Source organism: Myotis nattereri, assembly GCF_964212035.1.
Source record: "Myotis nattereri genome assembly, chromosome: 20".
Taxonomy (NCBI): Eukaryota; Metazoa; Chordata; class Mammalia; order Chiroptera; family Vespertilionidae; genus Myotis; species Myotis nattereri.
Window position 1 is genome coordinate 5,791,460 of NC_138096.1, and position 26,930 is coordinate 5,818,389.

General features: G+C 49.0%; 1 protein-coding gene across 1 annotated transcript in view; it reads right to left on the reverse strand.

The window, feature by feature from the left end:
* DNAH14 (dynein axonemal heavy chain 14) overlaps positions 1 to 26,930 on the reverse strand; it is a gene marked incomplete at its 3' end in the record, with an annotated part of 134,599 nt that overhangs the window by 34,600 nt on the left and 73,069 nt on the right. Inside the window, exons 42-59 of the mRNA XM_081114519.1 lie at positions 26,743 to 26,859; positions 23,786 to 23,944; positions 22,638 to 22,770; positions 22,125 to 22,186; positions 21,189 to 21,370; positions 19,414 to 19,542; positions 17,569 to 17,706; positions 16,808 to 16,975; positions 15,887 to 16,057; positions 14,995 to 15,159; positions 13,290 to 13,382; positions 11,828 to 12,025; positions 9,658 to 9,819; positions 6,686 to 6,877; positions 5,046 to 5,227; positions 4,664 to 4,772; positions 3,698 to 3,823; positions 900 to 994 (exon numbers count right to left, since the gene is read on the reverse strand). Of these exons, the coding sequence (XP_080970645.1) occupies positions 900 to 994; positions 3,698 to 3,823; positions 4,664 to 4,772; positions 5,046 to 5,227; positions 6,686 to 6,877; positions 9,658 to 9,819; positions 11,828 to 12,025; positions 13,290 to 13,382; positions 14,995 to 15,159; positions 15,887 to 16,057; positions 16,808 to 16,975; positions 17,569 to 17,706; positions 19,414 to 19,542; positions 21,189 to 21,370; positions 22,125 to 22,186; positions 22,638 to 22,770; positions 23,786 to 23,944; positions 26,743 to 26,859 (2,581 nt within the window). The remainder of the gene's footprint in view (positions 1 to 899; positions 995 to 3,697; positions 3,824 to 4,663; positions 4,773 to 5,045; positions 5,228 to 6,685; positions 6,878 to 9,657; positions 9,820 to 11,827; positions 12,026 to 13,289; positions 13,383 to 14,994; positions 15,160 to 15,886; positions 16,058 to 16,807; positions 16,976 to 17,568; positions 17,707 to 19,413; positions 19,543 to 21,188; positions 21,371 to 22,124; positions 22,187 to 22,637; positions 22,771 to 23,785; positions 23,945 to 26,742; positions 26,860 to 26,930) is intronic.

Here is a 26,930-nt window from a genome sequence, read left to right on the forward strand (position 1 = left end):
TGGCCATCGAGCCCACAACCCGGGCAGCGCCCTTGACTGGAATCGAACCCGGGACCCTTCAGTCCGCAGGCTGAGGCTCTATCCACTGGGCCAGACCAGCTAGGGTGCTGCTTGTATTTCTTAGGAATCTCTCTTTTGTTGCCTTTCGCACCTGGGAAGGGCACAAGTGGAAGTGCTCCCCATAGCGCCACCTGGTGGCAAGGGCCGGCAGTGCAGCACCGACGTGCAGGGCTCCACCCTCACCAATCCCACCGCTAACCTGGCGGCAGGAGCAGCACAGGGCCCTCTGGTTTGTGGAACCGCAGGTCAGGCACGTACACAGGCCCTGGGGCTTCTCTGCCCGGGGTCTCGGCAAGACAGCACCTCACCAACTCCAGGATGCACGTTTCTACGTCTCTGAGACCGCGGTTGGGTTTATAACCAAGGGCGCACCCCGGCAGCACACAATCCTGACGTGCCTTCCGGTCGATGGCATCGTAACACGGATTAGGCACGGTAGATATCACACGTAATATACAATTGAAAAAAAACCCAAAACCTCCAAGATAGGTAAAAAGGGCCATCTAAACTTGAATGTGGACTTAGTGACTTTTGCCAGGTATTTATTGCTTTAGTCCAGTGATGGCGAACCTACGACACGCGTGTCAGAGGTGACACGCAAACTCATTTTTTTGGTTGATTTTTCTTTGTTAAATGGCATTTCAATATATAAAATAAATATCAAAAATGTAAGCCTTTGTTTTACTCTGGTTGCAAAGATCAAAAAATGTCTCTATGCGACACGGCACCAGAGTGAAGTTAGGTTTTTTCGAAATGCTGACACGCCGAGCTCAAAAGGTTGGCCATCGCTGCTTTAGTCGGAGCTTTCTCAACTCAAAAGGAAGAGGTACATGACTCACCTCAACTCAGAGATATCGGCTTTATCCAGGGCATTGAGAGCCAGGGTGGCCTTTTCCAGAGCTGGCATGACGCTTTTCAGTTCGTTGGCCGTTGTCTGCAAGAAGGCAGAAGCCCCCAGATACATATGAATGGGTATGCAGTTGTGTTATTATTTACTAGAGGCCTGGTGCATGAGATTCATGCACTGGGGGTGGGGGGGCCCTCAGCCTGGCCTGCGCCCTCACCGCAGTCCGGGACCCCTCACTCCTGCATTGAGCGTCTGCCCCCTGGTGGTCAGTGCACGTCATAGCGACTGGTTGTTCCACCATTCGGTCAATTTGCATATTACGCTTTTATTATATAGGATTAGCTATTTTCCCTACAAACAAGTGTAAACCTATCTCAAATAGGACGACGCCTAGGCATAATTCCAGAAACTTCCAACTTTCCTGGCGTGTGGCATTCGGGCGCGGGGCCAGAGGGCGGGCTATAAGGGGAACGTGTGCTACAGCGCTCAGCTCCAGGCTGCGGAGGAGAAGCAGGGGTTACGATGCCTGGACGCAGAGTCAGGCTGTGGAGGATCCTTCCGTTCGTTAGATGTAGACAACTGTAAGCACACGGTCAGATTTCCACTGGTAGCCACACAGAAGGGAAGCTCACTCCTTCCTGAGGACGTCTGATAACACAGCACATACATTTCCCCTTTTTAAAAAAATGTTCTCATTGATTTCAGAGAGGAAGGGTGAGGGAGAGAGAGACAAAAACATCAGTGATGAGAATCATGGATCGGCTGCCTCCTGCACGCCTCACACTGGGGATCCAGCCCGCAACCCGGGCATGTGCCCAGACCGGGAATCGAACCGTGACCTCCTGGTTCATAGGTTGATGCCCAACCACTGGGCCACACTGGCCAGGCTGAATTTTCCCCTTTTTGATGGGTGTTGTGCAAAAAAGAGTTCTTTAAAATCCCTGGGGTTTTAGGTAATAATCAAGATGTTTTCAATGTCTCAATAATGTAAGTGAAAAATTACATTCCTTATATAGATATGTGAAAGGTTTTTTACCATTTTAACTGTTATTTACAAATAAGACAAAAATTTGAGGGATGTTAAAAGTGATTGTGTGTCAAAATGAAGAATGCATCCTATAATCACACTGGAAAAATTCAAGGTCCCGGCTGAGTTTGCAAGAAATATTGACATTAATTAAAATATGAAAATCAGAAAACACACCTATAATGAAGATATTGATGGAAAACAGGTTAATGAATGCAAAGAGAATTTAAGATTAATTGCTAGGCAAGAAATCTTGAAATGTCATTGCTGTTTATAGCAAAGTTGACAGCAATACTGATAAAAATGTTCATGACATTATCAACAATAAGTGATGAAGCTGAAATAAACTTTTCTAAGAAAACTATCCATATGAAAAACGCGTTCCAATCGACAATACCAAAATTTCTATTGAAAATGAAATTACAAAATCATTTCCATACGAAAAAGCAGTCACAGGGTATGCAGTGGAAAAATGCAGGAAAAAGATATTGTGGGGGTGTTTAAGGCAGTGAATTATTGAACAATATTGTTATTTTTCTAGATTGTGTGATGTTTGTAAAAATGGTCAGCTTTTAAAATTTTGTAGATTATTCGGTTTCTTTACTTATTCTAAATATTCACTTCCATGTCTAACTGTGCACTAGTAATTTTGTATTCTTTTAAAAAATATGGCCTCAGCCCGGCTGGTGTGGCTCAGTTGGTAGAGCGTCCTCCCATGCACCAAGAAGTCATGGGTTCGATTCCCGGCCAGGCCACATGCCTAGGTTGCTGGCTCAACCCCCGGTGGGGGGGTTGGGGGGGCGTGCAGGAGCCAGCAGATCGACGTTTCTCTCTCTCATCGATTTTTCTCTCTCTTCCTCTCCCTTCCTTTCTCTCTAAAAGATCAATAAAAACATATTTTAACAAATCAAAAAAATGTGGCCTCAAAATTGTATAAGCTTCAGGTCCTACAAAACCTGGATTTGCCACTGAAGCCAGATTAGCCCTGTGGTATGGGAGAAAACCCATGAACACGACCCCTTGATTCCTCTACATCGCTCTTCCTTTGGCCTAAGTAAATGAAAGACTGAAGTTAAGCTGCGCACATTGATGTATGGGTCCACATAGCCCCTTCACGGGGGGTGGGGTGGGGCCTAGCAGAGGTTCCGGTACCTCCCTGGGACCCTCACGTGGCATTTTTTAAAAAAATATATATTTTATTGATTTTTTTACAGAGAGGAATAGAGAGTTAGAAACATCGATGAGAGAGAAACATCGATCAGCTGCCTCTTGCACACCCCACACTGGGGATGTGCCCACAACCAAGGTATGTGCCCTTGACCGGAATCAAACCTGGGACCCTTCAGTCCGCAGGCCAGCGCTCTATCTACGGAGCCAAACCGGTTAGGGCCTCTGCTCCCTATTTCACTCATCGCGTCCCACACAGAATAGCTACTCAGGAAACGTTTGTTGGGATAAATATTTAAAGTACCCAGAGTTGGGGCACTATATACACTGAGCGGCCAGATTACGATGACGACCCCATCAGTATAATGGAGTGAATTACTTATGCAAATAATAATAAAACCTTGAGAGTATTTGCTTAGGAAGTTCTCAATAGTCAGTATTTTTGGAAGAGTCAGTGAAGTACTGATGGGGTGGTCCTCATCACCTGGCCACTCCGTGTATATTGAAGAGCAGTTAGCCGACCTTTAAATGGGGGCGTTCGGGAATAATTTTGCAAATCTTCAAGTGACCCCTGTTGGTTATTGTTTTCATTTTACCTGAGCGTGCTCTTCCACAATCCTGACTTCTTCTGCCATGATCTCTTCGTCCTGTTTAACGAGCATCTGGACTTTCTCCACTACCTGGGAGTCCTTCTGTAGCTTTTCCATTAAGTTTTCTTTTTCCTAATGAACCAAATAAATCTTCTTAGCATGAATTTTAAGAGAGAGATTTTTTTTTTTAAAAAAGAGAACTTCAAATAGCCCATTTCGTTACTGTAAAAAATGATCAACATCAGCTTGGAATATCTTTGTTTAATAGACTAACAAAGATGACTACGCTAAACATCATTTCATACAACGCACGTAATGACTTTAGAATACTGGGCAGCCTGCCCGTGACCACAGAACATTTCAGATGACGAATAACTAGGGAATTTTTCTAGCTGAGGTTTTTACCATTAGTTAGATACTGATCATCACGTTTCAATATAAAAATACTAGAGGCCCGGTGCATGGATTCGTGCACCAGTGGGGTCCCTCAGTCTGGCCTGCGGGGATCAGGCCAAAACCGGCTCTCCGACATCCCCCTGAGGGCTCCCGGATTGCGAGAGGGCACAGGCCAGGCTGAGGGACCCCACCAGTGCACAATCGTGGCCGGGGAGGGACCGCGGGAGGGCTCCAGGGCGTGTCTGGCCTGTCTCACCCAGTCCCGATCGGCCGGCCCCCAGCAACTCTACCGGTTGGAGAGTCTGCCCCCTGGTGGTCAGTGCGTGTCATAGCAACTGGTCGAACGGTCGAACCAACAGTCGGACACTTAGCATATTAGGCTTTTATTAACTAGGATAATGACGTTAATATTTTGCTATCACTGTTGTTACTGTTCCCCTCCCTTGACAGAGAAGGAAATTGGGACTAAGAGAGATTACACAGCTATGTGGTGTCCAAACCAGAAAGTGAGCTTTCGCAACGCTCCTCTGTGCTAAACTATCAGAGCTTGACAACGAGATTTCAAATGGAACCTACCTTTGTTTTCTGTTCTATCTGAGGGGTGACAATCAGGAGCTCCTCCTGCATGTCTGTAACCAGAGCCCTGGCCTCCAGGATCTTGGACAGGCCCATGTAGAAGCGATCCCTGAAGGAGGGAAAGGATGGGGAGGGGTCGTTTATGACAAAACATCAGCAAAGCAAGATACACCGTGGTCATGGCCGGAAGGCACCGCGGTGAAGACACCAGCTCTCCCCAAACCGATATGGAGGTTTAATGCGATTCCGATCAAACACCGCAGTCGGGGACGCACGGGCGGGTCTTGTGTTTGTGTTTACAAATAAAAGCGCCGACGCAACGTCTACTGAAACAGAAACAGAAAAAATAAACATGTTTTCTGATTTGGTCTCCAAGTCTCACCTCTTGGTTTGCAATTCTTTCTCGCGTGACCTCAAAATGTGGGCAAATGTGTCCATGAATCGCAGGTAGCTTCGGGGGGTCACGTAATATCGCCTCCCGGTTTTTTGGAAGAATTTTGTGCTCAAGTCTTTCACACTGCGGTGGATTTGGACACACGCGGGGGCAAGTTTTTCCGTTAAGTTCTGAAAAATATATACATTTTTTAAGAATTAAGAGAAAGCAATTCAAATATACATTAAAAAAAAGAGGAGACTGAACTCTGTAACTTGAAATAGTTGACCATTTTTGAGATGTGGGGATGTAGATAAAGGCCCCGGATGGGTGGGACCACGAACATATGAGTTTTAATAGCTGGGATGGTACGAGAGTGAACAAGGCAGCGCTGTGGCCAATGATCAGTGACACGCCAGACTCCATTCACTGGGCTGAGCCCGCGTTCCTGCTCTGGCCACCCACGGAGTCAGGGACCTGTGGCCCAGGGTCCACGTTTACGGCGCTTTCTCCCGCTCTCATCTTCCTTCAGGTAGATCATCCCTAGCAGGACACTCGGTTCCCTTGAGTAAAACAAACCTGTAAGAACGTAGGGGTTCACAGGACATACAGATACATAGGTGAGCGGAACAAGAATGGAAAGCGAGTCCCCACGGCTGAGCTCTGGAGGGAATTGTCACTTAGATGTAACCGAGTCGTAGCTGCCCATCTCCCGGCTGCCAAGTCTCGCCAACCAACCACCTGGCCACGTTAAAGCAGCGGTTCTCAACCTGGGGGTCGCGACCCCTTTGGGGGTCGAACGACCCTTTCACAGGGGTCGCCTAAGACCATCGGAAAACACATATGTAATCACATACTGTTTTTGTGATGAATCACTGTGCTTTCATGATGTTCCATTTGTAACAATGACATTGGGGGTCACCACAGCATGAGGAACGGTATTAAAGGGTCGCGGCCTTAGGAAGGTTGAGAACCGCTGCGTTAAAGCCAGCTGCGTTTTCTTCCGGGTTCCACCCGTCCCTCGTGTCCTTGGCCTTTACCTGCCTCGAACACACGGACAGGTAAGGCTGCGGGCCCCTTTCGAGGTCTTGCCGAGCTTCAGGCTCTGTGCATCCACAACTTCCTTTGTCTGTACCCCGTGGGATCTTCCGGGGAGTCACTCTCAAAAGATTCTCATTTATGTGTTGCTCATAAACTCGGAGCTGATTGTGCGTGTGTGTGTGTGTGTGTGTGTGTGTGCGGCTTGGGCTCTCATTGCTTTGGAGTTTGAGCAACACAGATGCTGCAGCGTCCTTAGCGGAGAGTCTGGTCAGCGAAACGCAAAATGCAGAAGAGAAAGAGTTCCCATTGGCTGGCTTTGCATGAACACCTGCTGTTCACCCCGAGGGCAGGAGAGTGAGGGGACCCGGGCGACGAGGAATCTGAGCATCTTTGAAATAAGATGAATTTGGGGGCAAATGAGACAGGACATGGACCGAGAGGCCAGACAAACACTTGACTTGTTTTCTAATTTTTCCGAGAGCTGCCCATTTCTGTCCGTCTGGGGTTCAGAGCTGTTCAGAAATATGATACTCTCAGATTCTGTTAATAAATGGAAAGCTTCCCTTGTATTAGTTTTTTTTTTTTTTAAAAAAAGAAGTTATATTTACCTCTCTGTTCTCTAAATCCACATTTTTTCTCAAGAAAGAGTTGGCTACCACCAGGAGCGCCTCTTCCGGCCACCTCTCGTACCAGTCGATCGTGCAGGAGCTAATCATAGACGCATATACGCGGCAGTTTTGGCGGAAGTTAGGTCCCGTGGGACTCACGATCATAAAAATATGCAAACTTTTACGTATTCTCTGAAACATAATGGAAATATAAGCTGTTAAAATGTAATCCATTGCTTTGAAAAAATATATCGCATTGAACATGCCACTTAAAACTCGTGTCAATTCTTTCCTTAGTGAGTCGAGACTGACCCACTGTGCGCGGCGTGCCTGACCCACTGTGCGGGGAGTGCCTGACCCACTGTGCGCGGCGTGCCTGACCCACTGTGCGGGGAGTGCCTGACCCACTGTGCGCGGTGTGCCTGACCCACTGTGCGGGGAGTGCCTGACCCACTGTGCGCGGCGTGCCTGACCCACTGTGCGGGGAGTGCCTGACCCACTGTGCGCGGCGTGCCTGACCCACTGTGCGGGGCGTGCCTGACCCACTGTGCGCGGCGTGCCTGACCCACTGTGCGCGGAGTGCCTGACCCACTGTGTGGGGCGTGCCTGACCCACTGTGCGCGGCGTGCCTGACCCACTGTGCGGGGCGTGCCTGACCCACTGTGCGCGGCGTGCCTGACCCACTGTGCGGGGAGTGCCTGACCCACTGTGTGCGGCGTGCCTGACCCACTGTGCGGGGAGTGCCTGACCCACTGTGCGCGGCGTGCCTGACCCTCTGTGCGGGGAGTGCCTGACCCACTGTGCGCGGCGTGCCTGACCCACTGTGCGGGGAGTGCCTGACCCACTGTGCGCGGCGTGCCTGACCCTCTGTGCGGGGAGTGTCTGACCCACTGTGCGCGGCGTGCCTGACCCTCTGTGCGGGGAGTGCCTGACCCACTGTGTGCGGCGTGCCTGACCCACTGTGCGCGGAGTGCCTGACCCACTGTGCGCGGCGTGCCTGACCCTCTGTGCGGGGAGTGCCTGACCCACTGTGCGCGGCGTGCCTGACCCACTGTGCGGGGAGTGCCTGACCCACTGTGCGCGGCGTGCCAGACCCACTGTGCGGGGAGTGCCTGACCCACTGTGCGCGGCGTGCCTGACCCACTGTGTGCGGCGTGCCTGACCCACTGTGCGCGGCGTGCCTGACCCACTGTGCGCGGCGTGCCTGACCCACTGTGCGCGGAGTGCCTGACCCACTGTGCGGGGAGTGCCTGACCCACTGTGCGCGGCGTGCGTGACCCACTGTGCGCGGCGTGCCTGACCCACTGTGCGGGGTGTGCCTGACCCACTGTGCGCGGCGTGCGTGACCCACTGTGCGCGGCGTGCCTGACCCACTGTGCGCGGCGTGCCTGACCCACTGTGCGCGGAGTGCCTGACCCACTGTGCGCGGCGTGCCTGCCACGACCAGCACCCTCCCAAAGGAAATGGCAATTCCCATAGAGCTCCTCTGTGTGTTTTTTTTTAAATGTTTTTATTGATTTCAGAGAGGAAGGGAGAGGGAGCGGGAGAGAGAGAGAAACATCAATGATGAGAAAGAACCAGGAGGTCAGGGTTCAATTCCCGGTCAGGGCACATGCCCTGGTTGCGGGCTCCATCCCCAGTGTGGGGCGTGCAGGAGGCAGCCCATCCATGATTCTCTCTCATCACGGATGTTTCTATCTCTCTCTCCCTCTCCCTTCCTCTCTGAAATCAATAAAAACATATTTAAAACAAAATAAAACAAAAAATCCACAACTCAATCGAAGCAGCCATTCAGACGACGTTCTCTCTCAATGGTGGATGCTGCTCCTGGAATCTTTTTTTTTTTTTTTAAATATATTTTATTGATTTTTTACAGAGAGGAAGGGAGAGGGATAGAGAGTTAGAAACATCGATGAGAGAGAAACATAGATCAGTTGCCCCCTGCACACCCCCCACTGGAGATGTGCCCGCAACCAAGGTACATGCCCTTGACCGGAATCGAACCTGGGACCTTTCAGTCTGCAGGCCGACGCTCTATCCACTGAGCCAAACCGGTCAGGGCATGTCTGGAACCTTTTACATCTTCTTCTTGTGACCGATCACAAAGCGCCCGGTGAGGAATGGAGGGTTGCCCGGTTCAGTTATGACTCCATGAGAGCTAGAGACTGGCACCAGAAATAAGCTGACCTGTGTTGTGTACAAGCTTCCCCAGCGGACACTCTGGGGTTTGGGCAGCCACGTCGACCTGCTCACCAAGCCACCGGTCAGTCACCGGCCACCGGTCAGAAAGCCTCGGTCGTCGGTCACACCTCGCTTCAAACTGGTCCTTTCACGGCCACCCGCCTGCCGAGTCCCTGCTGACCACCGCCCGCTTCTCCTGGCCAGCTTCCTGCCGTGCCCACGGCCTCCTGGCCAATGTCAGGCTTCTTTCAAAGAGAGGAAAACATTCCTGTTTCTTGCCTGTCCACCCTTGTTGCCAACATGACCGAGATGCAAGCCTCCTCGGCTGGGAAGGAATCTCAGCGTGAGAAATCACAGCGGGGCCCTGGCCAGTGTGCCAAATGGTCAGCGCGCCTGCCTGCGTGTCGGAGGGCTGCAGGTTCGAGTCCAGTGAAGGGATTGTACCTGGGTCGCAGGTTCACTCCCTGCCCTTGGTCAGTGCATGTGTGGGAGGCAACCAATCTCTCTCTCTCTCTCCCTCTCTCAAAAAAAAAAAAAAAGGAACAAAAAGAAATCCTCATGGGATCTCATTTGTCATGACCGCCAGCTGTTCTTTTTCCAGCCAATGACAGCGAGGCCCAGGCCTCAGAGCCCTGTGGGCCCGTGTGGAGGGCTGGCAGCCACGTCAGCTCTGAAAACTCCCTGAAAGAACTCAAGAAGGTCCCCCACGTTGAACGTCACACACGGGAACGACGCACGCGGTCCGCGCCCACCTCCCACGGCGCTGGGAAAGCTGGCGTGCGCCACGGTACCTTCTGGAAGAAGGACAGGACAGCCTGCTTGTTGTCGACGTAGCCGGTCTTTTCGGCCAGAGACCGGATCCGCAGGGCGAGCGAGTCCAGCTCCTCCTTTTCGAATATGTCAGGCACGTCCCCCAGACTGACGATGCTGTTCAGGTCCTCCAGGAAGGCCTCCTGTGGGGAACACATTTCACCCGCGCGGGGAAAGGATCCATGTATTCCACTCGGAACACACCAGGCGGTAGTGGGGGTTAAGGCAGTGGTTCTCAACCTTCCTCATGTGGTGACCCAACCATAACATTATTTTCGTGGCTACTTCATCACTGTCATGGTGCTACTGTGATGAATCGTCATGTAAATATCTGATCTGCAGGATGGTCTTAGGCGACCCCTGTGCAAGGGTCATTCGCCCGCCAAAGGGGTCACGACCCACAGGTTGAGAACCGCTGGTTAAGGAGAACTGAGATTCATTAAGACAAAACTGATTTCTGTTCATTTGAACCCATCAAGAAATATTTTCCCCCGGGTCTAATAAGCTTCACCCACCCACTCACTGCTTCAGGCACGAGAGAAGCAGCCGTGGGTCCTGGTAGCAATGCCAGCACCGGGCCCTGCAGGGTCGGGAGGGGGCGGGAGGGGGCAGGAGGGGGTAGGAGGGGACAGGAGGGGCCAGGAGGGGGCAGGAGGGGCCAGGAGGGGCCAGGAGGGGCCAGGAGGGGGCAGGAGGGGCCAGGAGGGGCCAGGAGGGGCCAGGAGGGGGCAGGAATGACAATGAACCCAGCAGGGACTTGGCCCGGCAGCTCCCAGCCCGCCTCCATTCATCGACGTTTGTGCTTGGATGCTGCACGAACAGGACTGGTCCTTTAACCCAGTTCATCTCCATAAGGGGCTCCAGACCCGGTGGAAAAGGTGAAAACAGTATCTACCTACCAGAGGAGCTATAAAAGGGTGAATGTTTTGGTTTTGAGAATAAACCCAAGATTTCTTAAAAAATAAAAAAAAAAGCATTCTGAGCCCCACTGGCTGCTCAGGACCCTCCTCAGCCTCACAGGACGGTCCGTCCGCCCAGGGGAGGGCGGCGGGGCTGGCGGGCCTGGCGGGGCAGGCGGGCTCCAGGAGCGGCCACAGCGGGGTGGGCCAGCTGCTTCCATCTCCCCTGAGTCGCACTGAGAACCACGGCAGCTCACGAAACGCTAAGGGTTACCCACTGGTCCAGAGGTGAGGTCAGCTTGTCTGCGGTCCTGCTGCCCGGGCACCCACCTTGCTGGCCACACGGCCTGCGGGGACCTCAAACTGTCACCAGCCCCCAGGTCAGCGCATGCCCGAGACCAGCGGTTCTCAACCTGTGGGTCCCGACCCCTTTGGTGGTCGAACGACCCTTTCACAGGGGTCATTCTGCGCATGGGCCACGAAGTTTCAATCGCACTGTACGTGTGCGCTCGCACGTGGTATTTTGTGGAAGAGCCACGCTCAAGGGGCCAAAGAGCCGCACGTGGCTCGCGAGCCGCAGTTTGCCGACCACTGGCCTAAGACCATCCTGCATATCACATATTTACATGACGATTCATAACAGCAGCAACATGACAGTGATGAAGTAGCAACGAAAATAATGTTATGGTTGGGTCACAATAGGAGGAACTGTATTTAAAGGGCCTGAAGGTTGAGAACCACTGGGCTAGACGATGGCCTGCAGTCACCACCATGCCAATGCCCCCTGTGACTTCCCAGCAGCCCTTGTGATCAGCAGGCTCCCCGCCTCCCAGCACCTGTAAGCCGATGTGTCCCTTAGATAAGACCCCCCGGGGCTCACCCACACCCCACTGCAGGTCACGTGGGCAGAGAGTGCATACAGACCAGAGCGCTTTTTTTTTTTTTTAAAGAAAAACACAGATAACTTCATCTACAGAGATAAATTACTTCTAACTGCCAAACACCCATGTTTGCTCAATTAAAATGAGAATTATAAAGCTAAAATGCTTTGGTTGTAATGTTTATGCACCATGATTACAGATGTACAAACTCTACGGCTATAACTGGATCAGAACAGAGAGTAGCAAAGAGCCTCGATGATGGTAGAATAATAATAGGCTTACGTATAATTATTTTCTTTTCAAATATTAAATGGAGGGGGGACTATTTAAATATCAAACTTCAACAAGTAATCAAGACAAAAAGGACTTACCTGATCTAGGCTTAAATTAGCCAAGACCAGAGCAGTGGGGGTCCCTTCTAATCCTGCCTGGACAAACACCTTCTTACAGTCCTCTTTGAATTCCACGTAGGAATAGTTCGGAGACACAGCCACGTGGTAGAGTTTGTGGTCCATCAAGTAGCAGGCCAAGATCGTACACGTCTCCTTCCCGCATCCGTCTATGCCAACCTTTGGAAGAAAAAAAAAATAATCCAAACACGTGATCCCTATGTGATATCCTGGGAATCTTTCCCTGCATAGTTTTCTGTCTAGATGTGCTAGAAATTTAGACAATAAAAACACCGTAGACTAGTTTTAAGACTTTTTGGGGAGAGATACTATTGACAAGCTGAATGTGGGGAGGGAGTTGAAAGGTGTCAAGGATGAGGGGTTCCAGGTTTTGGGCTAGCGCAGTAGGTCTATGGTGGTGCCACTTATGGGGTGGGAAAGGCTAGGAAGGAATAGTTTTGATGGTGGAATGATCTGCTTTTGCATTTTTGGCTTAATTCTATTTTCTAAATTTTTTGTTTTTTTTTAATCCTCACCGGAGGATATTTTTTCCATTGGTTTTTAGGGAGAGTGGAGGAGAGAGGGAGAGACAGAGAGAAACATTGATGTGAGAGAAACACATCGACTGGCTGCCTCCTGCACCAGCCCCGACCAGGCCCCCGGGCTCAGAGAGGAGCCTGCAAACAAGGTACGTGCCCTTGACCGGAATCAAACCCGGGACCCTTTGGTCCACAGGCTGACGCTCTATCCACTGAGCCAAACCGGCCGGGGCCATTTTCTAACTCTTAATTCCTTGTAATTAGTCTTGTACATGTCTGTTTAAATAATAGATTTAAAAAATAAAGTTCTAGTTTCTCTGAATGCCAAAGAAAAGTCCTTTGCGGGAAAAAAACCCGGTGTGATTTAAATAACTAAAATAGCTATAAAATAAATAGACATAAATAATAATAGTCATAAACCATGTGTTTCGTATAACTGGCTAAATATGTTGGCTTTTCTTTAGCCTTCCGAATAAAATAATACCTCCATTCGAGTTATTGAGGGATTTTCCAAGAAGGTCACTCCCCCTGGCTTTCATGAAAAGTAAAACTTTTCGTTCAGAAGCGTGACTCATGCTTCTAAATCCAAATTCAAGTACGCGTGCTGTTTTGAAGCAAGATCCTCTTGCACGGAGAGTACGTTAGTGCCGAGGATATGCGAGACCCATCGCTTTTATTCAGGCCAAATCCTTACTAAAAACCAAGAACACTTTGATGTGCTGGTGCATTTCTTACGCAAACTCTTAAGAGTACAAGGACCTTGTCCTATGACTCGACGACTCTGGCCTTTCCCACACGGACACCCTGGATAAGTACAACTTTGGTAAGCAAAGGAGACGTCTGAGGTTGCCTTCATTTTTCATTGACCAACTTAAAAAAAAGGTCTGAGAACTTCCAGTTCTTACCAGTAACATGTGAGTCCCCGACTGCCGAAGGACCCGCGCGGCCCTGGCAATGTGCTCTATGGCCTCCTTGAAGAACACCATGGAGTGAGGAATCTGGCAAAGAAATGGACACAGCTGAGGGCAGGCACAGGGAAGTGTTCAATACCGCTGTCGTTTGTTCTCAAGATTTTTGTTGTTGCTGTTAACCTTCACCCAAGTATATCTTCCCACTGATTTTGGGAGAGAGTGGAAGGGAGGGTGAGGGTCAGGGAAAGGGGGAGAGGGAGAGAGAGAAAGAGAGAGAGAGAGAGAGAGAGAGAGAGAGAGAGAGAGAGAAACATCGATGTGTTTGGTTGCTTCTTGCACGCACCCCGACCAGGGCCGGGGATGGGGCCTGCAACCGAGCTGCGTGCCCTTGACTAGAGTTGAACCCGGGACCCTTCAGCCCGTGGACTGATGCTCTACCCACTGAGACACACTGGCTAGGCCGTGCTCTGGTATGGCCTATGCGGATACAGAAATGACAATGACTATTCCAGTCACCTAGACCGGTGGTCGGCAAAATACCGGCTTCCGCGCATGGGCCACGAAGTTTCAATCGCACTGTATGTGCGCCCGCACGTGGTATTTTGTGGAAGAGCCACACTCCAGGGGCCAAAGAGCCGCGTGTGGCTCACGAGCCGCAGTGTGCCGACCACGGCCCTAGACCGAGTCAACTGGCTTCCCTGCATGGAAGATAAGTTTGCACGGTGAGGGCTGGCCCTCTGCCAACAGCGTGGTTGGTGTGCAAGACTCGGGGAGGTCTCAGGCTCCAGGGGAGAGGAGAGAGAGGAAGGCGGCACCCCGGCTGCGTCTCCATTGCTGGTCCCGGGGTAGGGGGATGGTGGGAGGGGGAGTCGTGGGAAACTGGTTCGAGGCGCCTGTGATGTTGCTGGAGTCGCAGTGCGGGCACAGCTCTTCCCACGACAACGGGGAAACGGGGGAACGGTAGACACCAGTCGCGTCCGTTTTGCTGCCCGTTTTCCTCTGGGTCCTGGCCCCATGCTGCCTTCTGCATCTCTTAACTCACCAGCGCTGATCGGTCCGCCTCCTGCAGCTCACAGCTGTGCACTCGTAGTTAAGATTTTACCCTTTCAGCCCGACCGGCGCGGGGCTCAGTGGCTGAGCGTCGACCTACGAACCAGGAGGTCACGGTTCGATTCCCGGTCAGGGCACAGGCCCGGGGTACAGGCTCCATCCCCAGTGTGGGGTGTGCAGGAGGCAGCTGATCCATGATTCTCTCTCATCATTGATGTTTCTCTCTCTCTCTTTCCCTTTCCCTCCCTCTCTGACATCAATAAACATATATTTTAAAAAACATAAAATAAAATAAAAATAAAAAATAGAAGTTTACCCTTTTATCAAATGAGACCAAATTAAATGAAACAATATAAAACTGTATTCCTAACGGTCTGCTTTAAAATACGAGGATAAACTTTTTCCCCCCGAACACTCTCACTTGCGCGCGCACACACACACACCTTAAAGATATTACATTTTATAGTCATACTAGAGGCCCGGTGCATGAAATTCCTGCAAGGGGCGACAGCCCCGCCCACTGGTTGTTCGGCTGTGCAGCCTAATTCACATATTAGCTCTTTGTTATACAGGATGTGTGTGTGCACATATGAACTCATACACACACGTGTATACCATTCCTACCACTTCTACCATTTTACGCCTTTACCTCTGAGGTTGAGCGGATCTTGGTCTGGAACTCGCTGAGCACCCTGGCCAGCTTGTTGTAGTCATTGGTGTTCTGGTACATCTTTTTCTTAAGAGACTTGTTTATCCGCAGGAAATCCACAAAGACGGTGGAGTCGCTCATCATGGATTCTTTGGTCCATTGGATCTGTTGGGAGGTGATCGTTCGATAGCACCTGTTACCGGCCCACGGCTGCTCATCCAAATCAACGCCAAGCGCCCGCATCCCCAAAGCTCGACACGTCAGGCCAAGGCCCTAGGGGTTCCTCACCTATTCTGTGCCCTGGACCCATTTTGGCAGTGACACCCACAGGTTCCTCAGAATAATACTTTGAAACACACACAGCAAGATACAATGGCCACAAAGGAAACTAAACACGCTGGAGGACAGTTTTATCGAAGGGCTCTTTGAGGATCCTCGGGTTCCACGTTTCAGAACCTCGGCTGTGGAAATGCCTTGTTTTTTGTTAATCCTCACCCGAGGATATTTTTCCATTGATTTTTAGAGAGAGTGGGGGGGGGGGAGGGAGAGAGAGAGGGGCAGGGAGAGAGAGAGAGAGAGAGAGAGAGAGAGAGGCATCGATTGGTTGCCTCCAGGGTGGGGGGATCGAGCCTTTAATCAAGGTACGTAACCTTGACCAGAATTGAACCTGGGACCCTGCGGTCTGCAGACCGACACTATCCACTGAGCCAAACCGCCTAGGGCTATGGGATGTTTTTAAAGGCCCGGCACAGGGCGTTAGCTGTTCGAGTTATCGTGTGTAACAGACTGCCTAACATTTCTTTCATGAATGTCACGGACATGTCTGTGCACTTGAACAGAAACGCGTCTGCCCGGGGCCCCGTGGAAAAGGGTGCGTGAGATGCGCGTTTACCTGGAAGTAGCTGTCCAGCTCCTTCGAGAGAAACTGGTAGAAGAGCCGCTTCTCCGCCTGCTCGACCAGGCGATCGTGGAATACCCGGGCGGCTTCGTGGACGAAGAACAGGGCGGCCATCTCCTTGGAGTCAACGATGGCCCTGTCGGCTTGCAGCAGCCCCAGGAGCAGCTGGCGGGGGTGGGAAAACAACACCCCGTTAGCCACCCGCTGGAAGGAGGTGGCCAAACATGCTGCAGGCCTCGCACGGGGGACCGGGCCCCCGACCCGGGCACGTGCCCTTGACCGGAATCGAACCTGGGACCCTTCGGTCCGGAGGCCGACGCTCTATCCACTGAGCCACACTTTGCCATGTCTTTCCCTGCTGAGAACCGTAGCCAATATCCTAACAGCCTCACGTGGTTTTATCACTGCATTCTCGGCCGGGAATTATTTTAATGATTCTTTGTAACTGGTTCATGCATAAGCTGCTAATCCACAGCAAAACCAATCAATCTGAATTTCCCTTTTTGCCCCTTTTAACAATTTAATATTGAAAATATCAATGAGGGGGAGGGAAGGAGAGAGGGAGAGAGGGAAGGGGTAGAGAGAGAGGGGAGAGAGTGAGAGTCAGAGAGTCAACTCAGTAAAATGACATTTCCCCCATCTTAAACATTAAGAGCAGTGGTTCTCAACCTTCCTAATGCCGCGACCCTTTCATACAGCTCCTCAGGTTGTGGCGACCCCCAGTTTCATTGTGACAAATTGAACATCATGAAAGCAGAGTGATGAATCACAAAAACAATATGTAATTACAGATGTGTTTTCCGATGGTCTTAGGCGACCCCTATGAAAGGGCCGTTCGACCCCCAGAGGGGTCGCGACCCACAGGTTGAGAACCGCTGATGAAGAGTGAGCTAGAGAATGCATTTTAAGACAAACCTTGAATATATCCCGGAGATTAAACAGGTAGTGGCACTTCGTGGGTGTCGTCAGCATATTCTGACAGACTTGATAGTATATAGCGAGAGAACAAGATATTATGTGGTCCTTACTTTTCTGAACCTCAGGGGTGAAGTTATGGATGGAGAAATACATTCCCAAATGGACCTATGGGAAGAAATTGAGTAACTCAGGTGGCCGAAAATCGGAAGCGCGGACTATTTCCAGCCAATTCCTGCTGCAGAAAGAGATGTGCGCTGCGACGGAGGGTGCATTTCATATGCATACAAGTTCCCTGGCTGATCTCTTCCCACCCCCACCCCACCCTGCCTTCCCGCTGAGATTCCACGGTGTGAAGCCATTTTTCTAATAAGATATTTCAGAACTTTCTCTCTCCTTACTTTTTGATCCTATGAGAAAATAAAAAGAATAACTCGACGCTAGCAAAAAGGGGCTGTGCTTGTTAACGCGGCTTCCCGAGCCCCATTCCCAGAGACAGTCAGGGTTTCTGACCACAAAGTCTTGGAATCTACACCGCAGACATCCATGAGCGAGCGCCAACGTGTTGCTTACACACCCTGAACTATGTCTTTGAAATGGAGAGGCGAATTGTAAGAGGCCGAAAGATGGAGGGGGAGAAATAAAACTTGTCCCCTTCAGAGAAGGTTCGTTCACATTAGGGATCTGAGGTTCTCAGAGCTCCCCTCGCAGCAGGAAATGTACTTTTTTCCCCCCCAGCGGACACGAGGCAGGCGCGGTACCTGGAAAATAGTCCGCAGGGCGCTCTGTGGAGGATGAGGCAACACGAGGACGGAGAAGTGTTTGAGGAGGCGTGGGCTGATGTGCCCCCTTCCCACGGGAGGCATGCAAGCTGCCACGAGGGAGAGATCTTGAATGTTCTGTGGGAAGAGGGAGAGGGGAGGAGGGACGCAATGGATGGGTCTGTGGACAGTGAAATGGGGTCCCATGTCCCTGAAACGAACCAGAGATTTAAAACGTTTAAGCCAAAAACGATCGAGGCGATTGTTTCCTGTCAAACAACAGGTGCGATGGTCACGGAAATCCATCTTCCTGGCAGTAGCCCATCCTAACATGTAAGATGTGACTTCCAGGAAGCTTTCTACACGTCGCCCGGAAATGGCCAATTTTTTTAAAAAAAGCAGCCGAGGGGAAATGAGCAGGCTGCAATGGAGGCCGGCTGAGCGGATCCCGGGGAGGCGAGAATTCAGGGGGAGAGCCCGCTGAGTGTGTCTCCAGAAAAGCCAGGATGGGCCTGGGGGGAGAAGACTCTGGCTGTGTACATAGATATAGCAATTTTTAAAAAAAAAAATATTTTGTTGATTTTTTACAGAGAGGAAGGGAGAGGGATAGAGAGTTAGAAACACCGATCGGCTGCCTCAAGCACACCCCGCACTCCCCGCACCGGGGATCAAGCCCACAACCCAGGCATGTGCCCCTGTCTGGAATCGAACCTGGGACCCTTCAGTCCGCAGGCCGATGCTCTATCCACTGAGCCAAACAGGCTAGGGCTGATGTGTGTTCTTGAAAATAAAGATGAGAGTAGTCTGACATAGGGATTAGCTTTTCTCATATGCATTAACTGCTGATGAACTAGTCACGTGCCTAACAACAGTGAGTGTTATCTGACTCGGAAACCGGACCTATGGGACATACTTGCGACTTTTACTAGGATCTAATCCTACCAAAAGGGGCATTTCTATGACCCCACGGCCCTGGCGCTAAATCGCAAAGATGTCACCGGCGTGGCTAATTTTCTTGCTCTGCATGTCCATGTCACCAGATTTTCGAAATTGCTCACTGAATTCACTCAACATTATTATAAATACCTAATTTATTGTTAAGTAACAATGAAAGGAATTTTAGAGACAAAATAGGCAGGTTTAGGGGGGCCTTAGAAATAAAGAAGGTCCATGGGAGAGGAATGCATAGGTCGGGGCTTGGAGACCCAAAATACTTATCTTACTTGTACAGAGGATAGAGAAAGGCCACAGGGTTGGGGAGTGAGGAGAAGGCATACTTCACAGAGGATAAAGAAAAGTCACAGGATATCGGGAAGAAGGAAACATTTTCACAGAGGATAGAGGAATGGTGCAAGCGAAGGAGAAAGGGGCGGGGGGACCATGCGGGCTTTGGCCGTTGGAACTGATACTGTGTAGCAAAACGACAACGAGGAAAGCAGGGGGGCCCTAAATTGAGAAGGAACCAATTAGAAAGGGTCAGGGTCAAACAAAGAACTGCAGCATATATAAGCTGGAGACAAAGGGACACGAGACAGATTTTTTTAGATTATAGATTTTCAAATTTTAGATTTTTGGATTTAGATTTTTTTTCCCCATTAGAGAGAGAGAGAGAGAGAGCGAGAGAGAGCAGGCTTTTCCCACTTGGGGTCCCCTCCCCAGGGGGTCCCCTTTGGGGACTCCTCTGCCCAGATGGAGTTAGTATATGCTTCCACTAAACTTCTACATTCCTATTAAAGAAACCTGTTAGCCCACGAATTTATTCTTCATCTTCGTTGGACAAGGACCCACGAGAAGAAGTCTGCACCCCGAGCCCCGCGTTTCAACAGTATTAAACGTGAACTTTACCTTCCACGCAATTTTTTCAGTATCAAAAACTCCTCCCAAGTCCAGTAATTGCCTGATCAGTTCCAGGGGTGGCTGTGCTCCATACTTATCTGCTTCCGGCATATTCAGGTCGTCAATGAATACTACAATCTGAAGGAAGGCACAGATTTAAAATGCATTAATTAGCATTCCCTTTCTTTAACGTGTGAATTAGGGACAGTAATTATGCGATGGCTTGAGAACAAAATCACCAGGAGTAATGACACGTCTTTTTCTACTACTAAAAAGCAGCAGACCAAATTCTATTCTGACATGTCTTTCAAAAACAATGCTTTCAAAAATAGCAGAAACTCCACTCCCTTCCTACAGACCTCCACGGACAGCAGCTAGAAATGCAGTTGACGCTGGATAAAGTCATCCATTTGTGGCTTTTACCAAGGAACACACGTGATTATTACTCACTTAGCATTCACTCATGGAGTTGGCGAGGCTGTGTCAGGTGTGCAGGTATTTATTTCCTACTAGAGGCCGAGTGCACAAGATTCCTGCACTGGAGGGTGGGGGCGGGGGGACCCTCAGCCCAGCCTGCGCCCTCTTGAAGTCCAGGAGCCCTTGGGGGATGTCCGACTGACAGCTTAAGGCCCGCTCCCCGGACATCCTTAGCAATGCTGCCTGCACCGCTGCACTCGCCAGTTGCGAGCCTGGCTCCTGCATTGAGCGTCTGCCCCCTGGTGGTCAGTGTGCATCCTAGTGACCAGTCATTCTGCAGTTTGGTCAATTTGCATATTCCCCTTTTATTATATAAGAAGATGGGCCCTGGTGTGGGAATGACACTGTCACGTGGAACTAGACTTCTACAATTCTGCTGCAAATGCTGTTGCAGAGAATTCAGATGCATTTCCAACTTTCAAGCACGTTATTTTTAATGTTAATAATGTGCCAGGTAGACAGGGGAAGGCTAAGGAATGCCCACACTATTTCTAGGAAGCAGGAGTTGTCCGAGTTATAATGAGGCTGCTCTTTCAACACTGTGGATACCATCCGTTTCTCTTTCTTTCTTTTTTAAAAAATATATTTTTATTGATTTCAGAAAGGAAGGGAGAGGGGGAGGGAGAGAGAGAGATAGAAACAACCATGAGAATGAAATATTGATCAGCTGCCTCCTGCACACCTCCTACTGGGGGTCATGCCAGCAACCCAGGCATGTGCCCTTGAGCGGAATCGAAGCTGGGACCCTTTAATCTGCAGGCCAAATACCATTATATATACACTAGAGGCCCTGTGCACGAAATTCCCTCAGCCCGGCCTGCACCCTCTCACAATCCAGGACGCCTCGGGAGATATCGGGATTGGGCCTAAACTGGCAGTAGGACATCCCTCTCACAATCCAGGACTGCTGGCTCCTAACCACTCATCTGCCTGCCTGCCTGACTGCCCCTAACCACTCTGCCTTGGCCCCTGCAGCGGCGGCTTCGTCCGGAAGGACATCCGGGAGGTCGTTCGGCTGTCCGGTCTAATTAGCATATTACGCTTTTATTAGTATAGATTTTTTCAAATCAATTTCAGAGAGGAAGGGAGAGGGAGAGAGAGAGAGAGAAACATCCACGATGAGAGAGAATCATGGACCGGCTGCCTCCTGCACAGCCCCTACTGGGGATCGAGCCCGCAACCCGGACACGTGCCCCTGACCGCAATCGAACCCGGGACCCTTCCGTCCGCAGGCCGACGCGCTATCCACTGAGCCAAGCCGGCTAGGGCCCATCAGCACACGGGGAGGGGGGGGCGGGGTGCTTTACCCGGCTGTTCCTTGGGGCCCCGAGAGTGTCCTTATTTATCCTCCTCAGCTTCTTCAGGAGCATCTCCTTGGCCTTGGCAGCCGTCGTCTTGATGCCAAAATTGATGGTCGAGGTGATAACTCCTTTGTGATGATCTTTAAAGGCGCCGTCTTCCCCTTTTCCCAGCTTCTTGGGAATCTTATCTACGGTGCCAAACACAGAACGGAAAGCAAATTTAGAACAGTTTTCAAAATACGCTTCTTAATCCCAAGGTGTTAAAAAAAAATACAAAAATGGCAACCTTTTATGATTCTGTTGGCGGTTTAAAGAGACGGCCCTGCGGACAGATCAGCGAGAGAAGACATACCGACTTGGGGGGTTGTTTTCCAAACATTTCCTTACTTCTACGTGGGAAACTGTCTCTTTCCAACCACAGCCCGAGGTGGAGGTACGAACCCTCAGGGAACCCTCTCTTCGTTGGTGCACAACAGTCACATGGAACTTTTAATGCCTTCAAACTGGTTAGATTTGCAATATACACTTCTACAAATGAAACTACACGTGCCAGAGCTGAAAGCAGCATTTGCTGTACCCACCAAATGCACCAGAATCAGAACTCGTTCTCTGAAGGGCTATGGAGATGGGGCTGTAGCAAAAGCAAAAGCAAAATAAAACCCCTGGTAGGACAGCTGGGAGGGTAGGACAGCTGGGAGGGTAGGACAGCTGGGAGGGTAGGACAGCTGGGAGGGGGGTAGGACAGCTGGGAGGGGGTAGGACAGCTGGGAGGGGGGTAGGACAACTGAAAGGGGGTAGGACACGTGTGAGGGTAGTGGACATCTTTGGGGACGTTTTATTTTAAACGATCATTTGAATGTTTCATTCTGAGATTTCCGACAGCACAGAACAACTGGAGTGTCACCGAGAGAGGAAGGGTGTGAAGCTCCTGTAAACACATACCTGGACTTCCAGCTGAGGTCCTTGGAGACTCGGAAAGCAAGGCGCTGATGTTCTGCCTCAGGCTGGTGGGAGAAGACACTGTAAGGACTCCAGATCAGCTCATTTACCTTAGCAGCCTAGTCTTGCACGAATTTTGTGCATCGGGCCTCTAGCTTTTATATATTTGATAAGGAAATATATTTCTAGTGCAAACAAAACCAAGTATATGCAACACGGTATTTGTATATTTAGGTACATTTTCCTAAGAAGGAAAATAGTTTATAGCTTCACTTTGTTAGGTCAAAGAACTACAATTTTAAGTTTAGTTACATTAAAAACAAATGTCAGAATTTCTCACTTAAAGGAATTAATTTAGTTAATACTATGGAAAAGTGAAGCTTTTCTTAACTCCTTTTTTTGAATATTTCTGCATTTTTACATAACACATTTGCTTTTTAAAACAAGGTATAGATATTAAAACAAACCTTTTTTTTAACCAGATAAATCAAACGTGGAGTTTAATGAACATATTACCTTAACTTTTTAATTTCGTTATATAAAAGGACTTCTCCTAAAATTGACCCATATTTCACATCCAATCCTCCTGAGCCCTCCAACTTTGCAAGCATCTGTTTAATGGCACTGGTTTTCCCAATACCAAAATCTCCTAACGGGGGAAAAAAAAGAAAAGAAAAGGATATATTAGGTTAGATTTACATGCAAGAAAACAAACAGATGCTAACATATTAAAATAAACTAATGACATTTCCTTTGATTTGAAAATTGCATGAAAAGTATGGTTTTGCTCTTCCCTTTAAAAAACAAAATTATGGTGGAGGATGGATAAACCAAGCAGTTCCTACGAAAACCTCTCCAAGAATTTCTTTAATTTATATCTCTTATGAAAGAATGTATCAGGAATTAACCATTATTTTTCTAGAATATGCATTTGCACTTGTCACAAATATTTTTGCACGACTACTACAGGCAATTAATTTCCCTGAATCTTTTTACAACACAACCTGGGGGGGTGGGTATTGGAATAACCCCCTCCTTGCAGCAGCCTGGGAAGCCACGGCTGTAGTACAATTCACCAAAGAGTAAAAACATTTCCTTAATCCACCCTGGAGGCCACGGACGGTTATCTGAGCTTTCACACCCCTGTTGCCGGAGTCCTTTGAGGACAGAACTGGGAAGATGATTTTGTTGCCTCTGGTGAAAGACAACAGAACTTGGGAGAGTTGGAAAAGGTGGCTGAATGGGTGGCAGCAAATATTAAACCAGAGCAGGAGCTGCACGGAGCCAGTCCTTTGAAATCTGAGTGCTGGCTTGAGGAAGTACGTGTGCAATGTTTTTGGAAATCGGGCAATTTGTTTTCCACGTTTCTTCGCGCGCAGGTATGCGTGCAGATTTAATGGAACCAGCCAACCCTACTACCGTCAGCGGCCCTCGAAGGGCCTCAGCCCACAGGCACTCAGGCAGGAAGGCGATGGGACAGTGAGAGAGGCTTAGGATGCCCTGGACTGGCAAACACGGGGAGGTGTGATTCGGACACTGTAGGTGGGGATAGCTAAAGCTTTTTAGGGCGTCCTCCCTACCCCCGACTTATAAAACAGGTGGACAGTAATCGCTAAGCCTCTCCCTGCCTCTGAACTGCTGCTGCGGCTGCTATTTCTTCACACCTGTGAGGAGGACAGGGCAGAAGCTCTTCAGAAGGAGGCTGATGAGGAAGGACAGGCAGGTGGTGTCCCGGGTGGCGGTGTGGTTCACCGTCTCCCCGTATTCCGTGATCTTCAGGATGCTTTCCCCGGCGCCTTGCGGATCCGCTAGGATCGAGGTTCCTAAGGTAACATTTAAAAAGAAAGTTTCAGATCATCTATAATAATAAAAGGGCAATATGCTAATGAGACCGGACGTCTTCTGGACATCCTTCCTGACGAAGCCAACCCGAGGGAAGCCAGCCCAGGTCCCGGGTGCCTGCTGGCGGCCGGAGGAGGGAAGCAGCCCGGGTCCCGGAGGGAAGCTGGTGCCGGCAGCTGGGCGAAGGAAGGCCTACTCTTGCACGGATTTTCATGCATCGGGCCTCTAGTCTGTCAATAAATGTTAACTTCATCTTTTAGGGGCTAAATACTTCCTGGAAAAGTGGGTACATTATAGAGCCACTGAAACATACACACGTGAGACAGAGCTGTTGCAAGGGCCTGAGGGTCCCTGCTGATCTCAGAGGTCGTCCCTTTCATTCGGACTCTGTGCGGGTGAGCTCCCCGCACGCCTGCTGAGCCCACCAGGTGCAGACGGACCATCCTGCCACCCCGCCTACTAATCTGCTCTCCCCTGGGAGGCAAGCGTCCCCTCCTCCTTCCCTCCAGGGAATCGAAGAGAGTGGCTCTCCTGCCGAAGGCTCCTGCCATCCTTTCTAAAGGTACTTCAGTGAAGGCCTGGGGTGAGGGGGTGACAAACGGGACATCTGTAATACTTTCAACAATAAAGATAATTGAAGAACAGGCAAGCAAAAAACCAACAACGGAAAAAGAACTTCACTTCTTTGATAACTAGAGGCCCAATGCACGAAACTTGTGCAAGAATAGGCCTTCCTTCCCCGGGCTGCTGGCACCGGCTTCCTTTGCAGCCCCAGCTTCGTCCGGAAGGTCATCCGGAAGGACGTCTGGTCTAATTAGCATAATACGCTTCTATTATTATAGATCCTTCTCCCCGCCACTATCTGCTTTTCATTGTATTGGAATTTTCCATTGGACAAACACACATGTGCTAGTATCTCCAATCTTTTTATTGGTTGAACCATGTGAAATTAACATTTTGGTTCATAAAAACCAGGTGAATATAGGCAATTTTATATGAATTAAAACAGCCCCCCCAAAAAACCTAAACCAAATCTTCCTTATCCCCACGGCTCCCTAATTCCACCGCAATTCTTTCCTCCATTACACAGCCAAAACTCTCAAAAGGGATAAATACAACAGAGCCTCACTTCATCTTTTATTCACTCTTTTTCAAACTAAAAATTGAATAGCTAAAACATTTACCTGGTACACAGTTCAACAGTATGGGAAGGCATGCACTGCACGGTTATATATCCTAGTCATCCCTGTATCCTAGTCACCTATTTCCCACACTCTAGAAAAGACCAATGCTTTCCCATTGGAGTGGTACCCTAAAATACTGAGTTACGTGCTTCGATACCCAGTTATGTTTTTTCTATGTAGTCGTAAAAACTAAGATCAAAATGACTCAATGTTAGCACTAACATGTGATAAACAATCCACAGGTTTTATTTTTTAAAATATATTTTATTGATTTTTTTACAGAGAAGGAGAGGGATAGAGAGTTAGAAACATGGATGAGAGAGAAACATCTATCAGCTGCCTCCTGCACACCCCCAACTGGGGATGTGCCCGCAACCAAGGTACATGCCCTTGACTGGAATTGAACCTGGGACCCTTCAGTCCGCAGGCCGATGCTCTATCCATTGAGCCAAACCGGTTAGGGCAATTCATATGTTTTAAATAAATATGATCAACCACTAATACTTACTGGGACAAATATTGTATAATAGAACCCTGCTATTTCCAACCGAAATGAATTTGGAGTTAGAACTTTCTGGATGATTTATGACTTGATAGCTCTGGTTGTTGTCTCTCAAAATTCTTATAACCATACTATGAAATTCTTTGATGAGTGAAACCTAATCTCAAGGCAAATTGATGCAATCTGCATACTGAATTCCTTGTATTTGCATAATGAAGTCCTTGTATTTGCATAATGAATTCCTTGTATTTGCATATTGAATTCCTTGTATTTGCAAGAAATCGACATGAAGCTTCATCATTAAATTCCTGCCTCAACCTTCAACCAAGCTCTCAAAATACCACACCTTTCTATGTATTTTTTTTTTCCTTACGTTTGGAGAAGGTTGAGAACAAAAACAATCTAGCATATATGGATATCTGTCACACTATGATTATTCTGTTCTAATTTAAAGTTTCCTTTACAATCAGTTGCAGTATGTACATATGTTTTTCCTGTTTTCTCTTTTCAATAATCCCAGCTACGTAAAATATTTCCACTAGTAAGACTTGCCATGAGCTAGTTTTACAATGTACAACCACCTTAAGCAAATACATTCCAACTTTCTCCAAAACCAATAGTCAAAGACGTTTTTTTAAAAAAATATATTCTATTGATTTTTTTACAGAGAGGAAGTTGAGAGGGATAGAGAGTTAGAAACATTGATGAGAGAGAAACATCGATCAGCTGCCTCCTGCACACCCCCTACTGGGGAGGTGCCTGCAACCAAGGTACATGCCCTTGACTGGGATTGAACCTGGGACCCTTCAGTCCACAGGCTGATGCTCTATCCACTGAGCCAAACCGGTTAGGGCCAAAGATGTTTTTTAATAAAAGGCATGTTTTGTAAACATAGAGGGTGGAGCAAATGTAGGTGTACAACTGTGAGTACACGAAACACAATTTATTCTTGTATTATCTATTAATTATTGGTTCCTGCACAAACTTGGAATCCATTAGGCCTCCAAGTTGCTGACATAACTACAGTACTTTTATATATGAAGTATTCCTAATATTTTAGAGAAGGCAGAGCACAGTCCCAGTAATGACTTACCTCTTTGAATTAGAGTCTGGACGTTGGGAAGCAGTTCTGACCAGCGGATGAACTCGCACTGCTGCAGATCCACAAAATACCCGAAGACAGATGGCTCGCCAGTTGGGAGGGTTATGCCTGCGTTTGAAAATAGTAAGTGAAAAAATATGAATAAATCCAAGTAACAACGAGGTTCGCTTATATGGAAT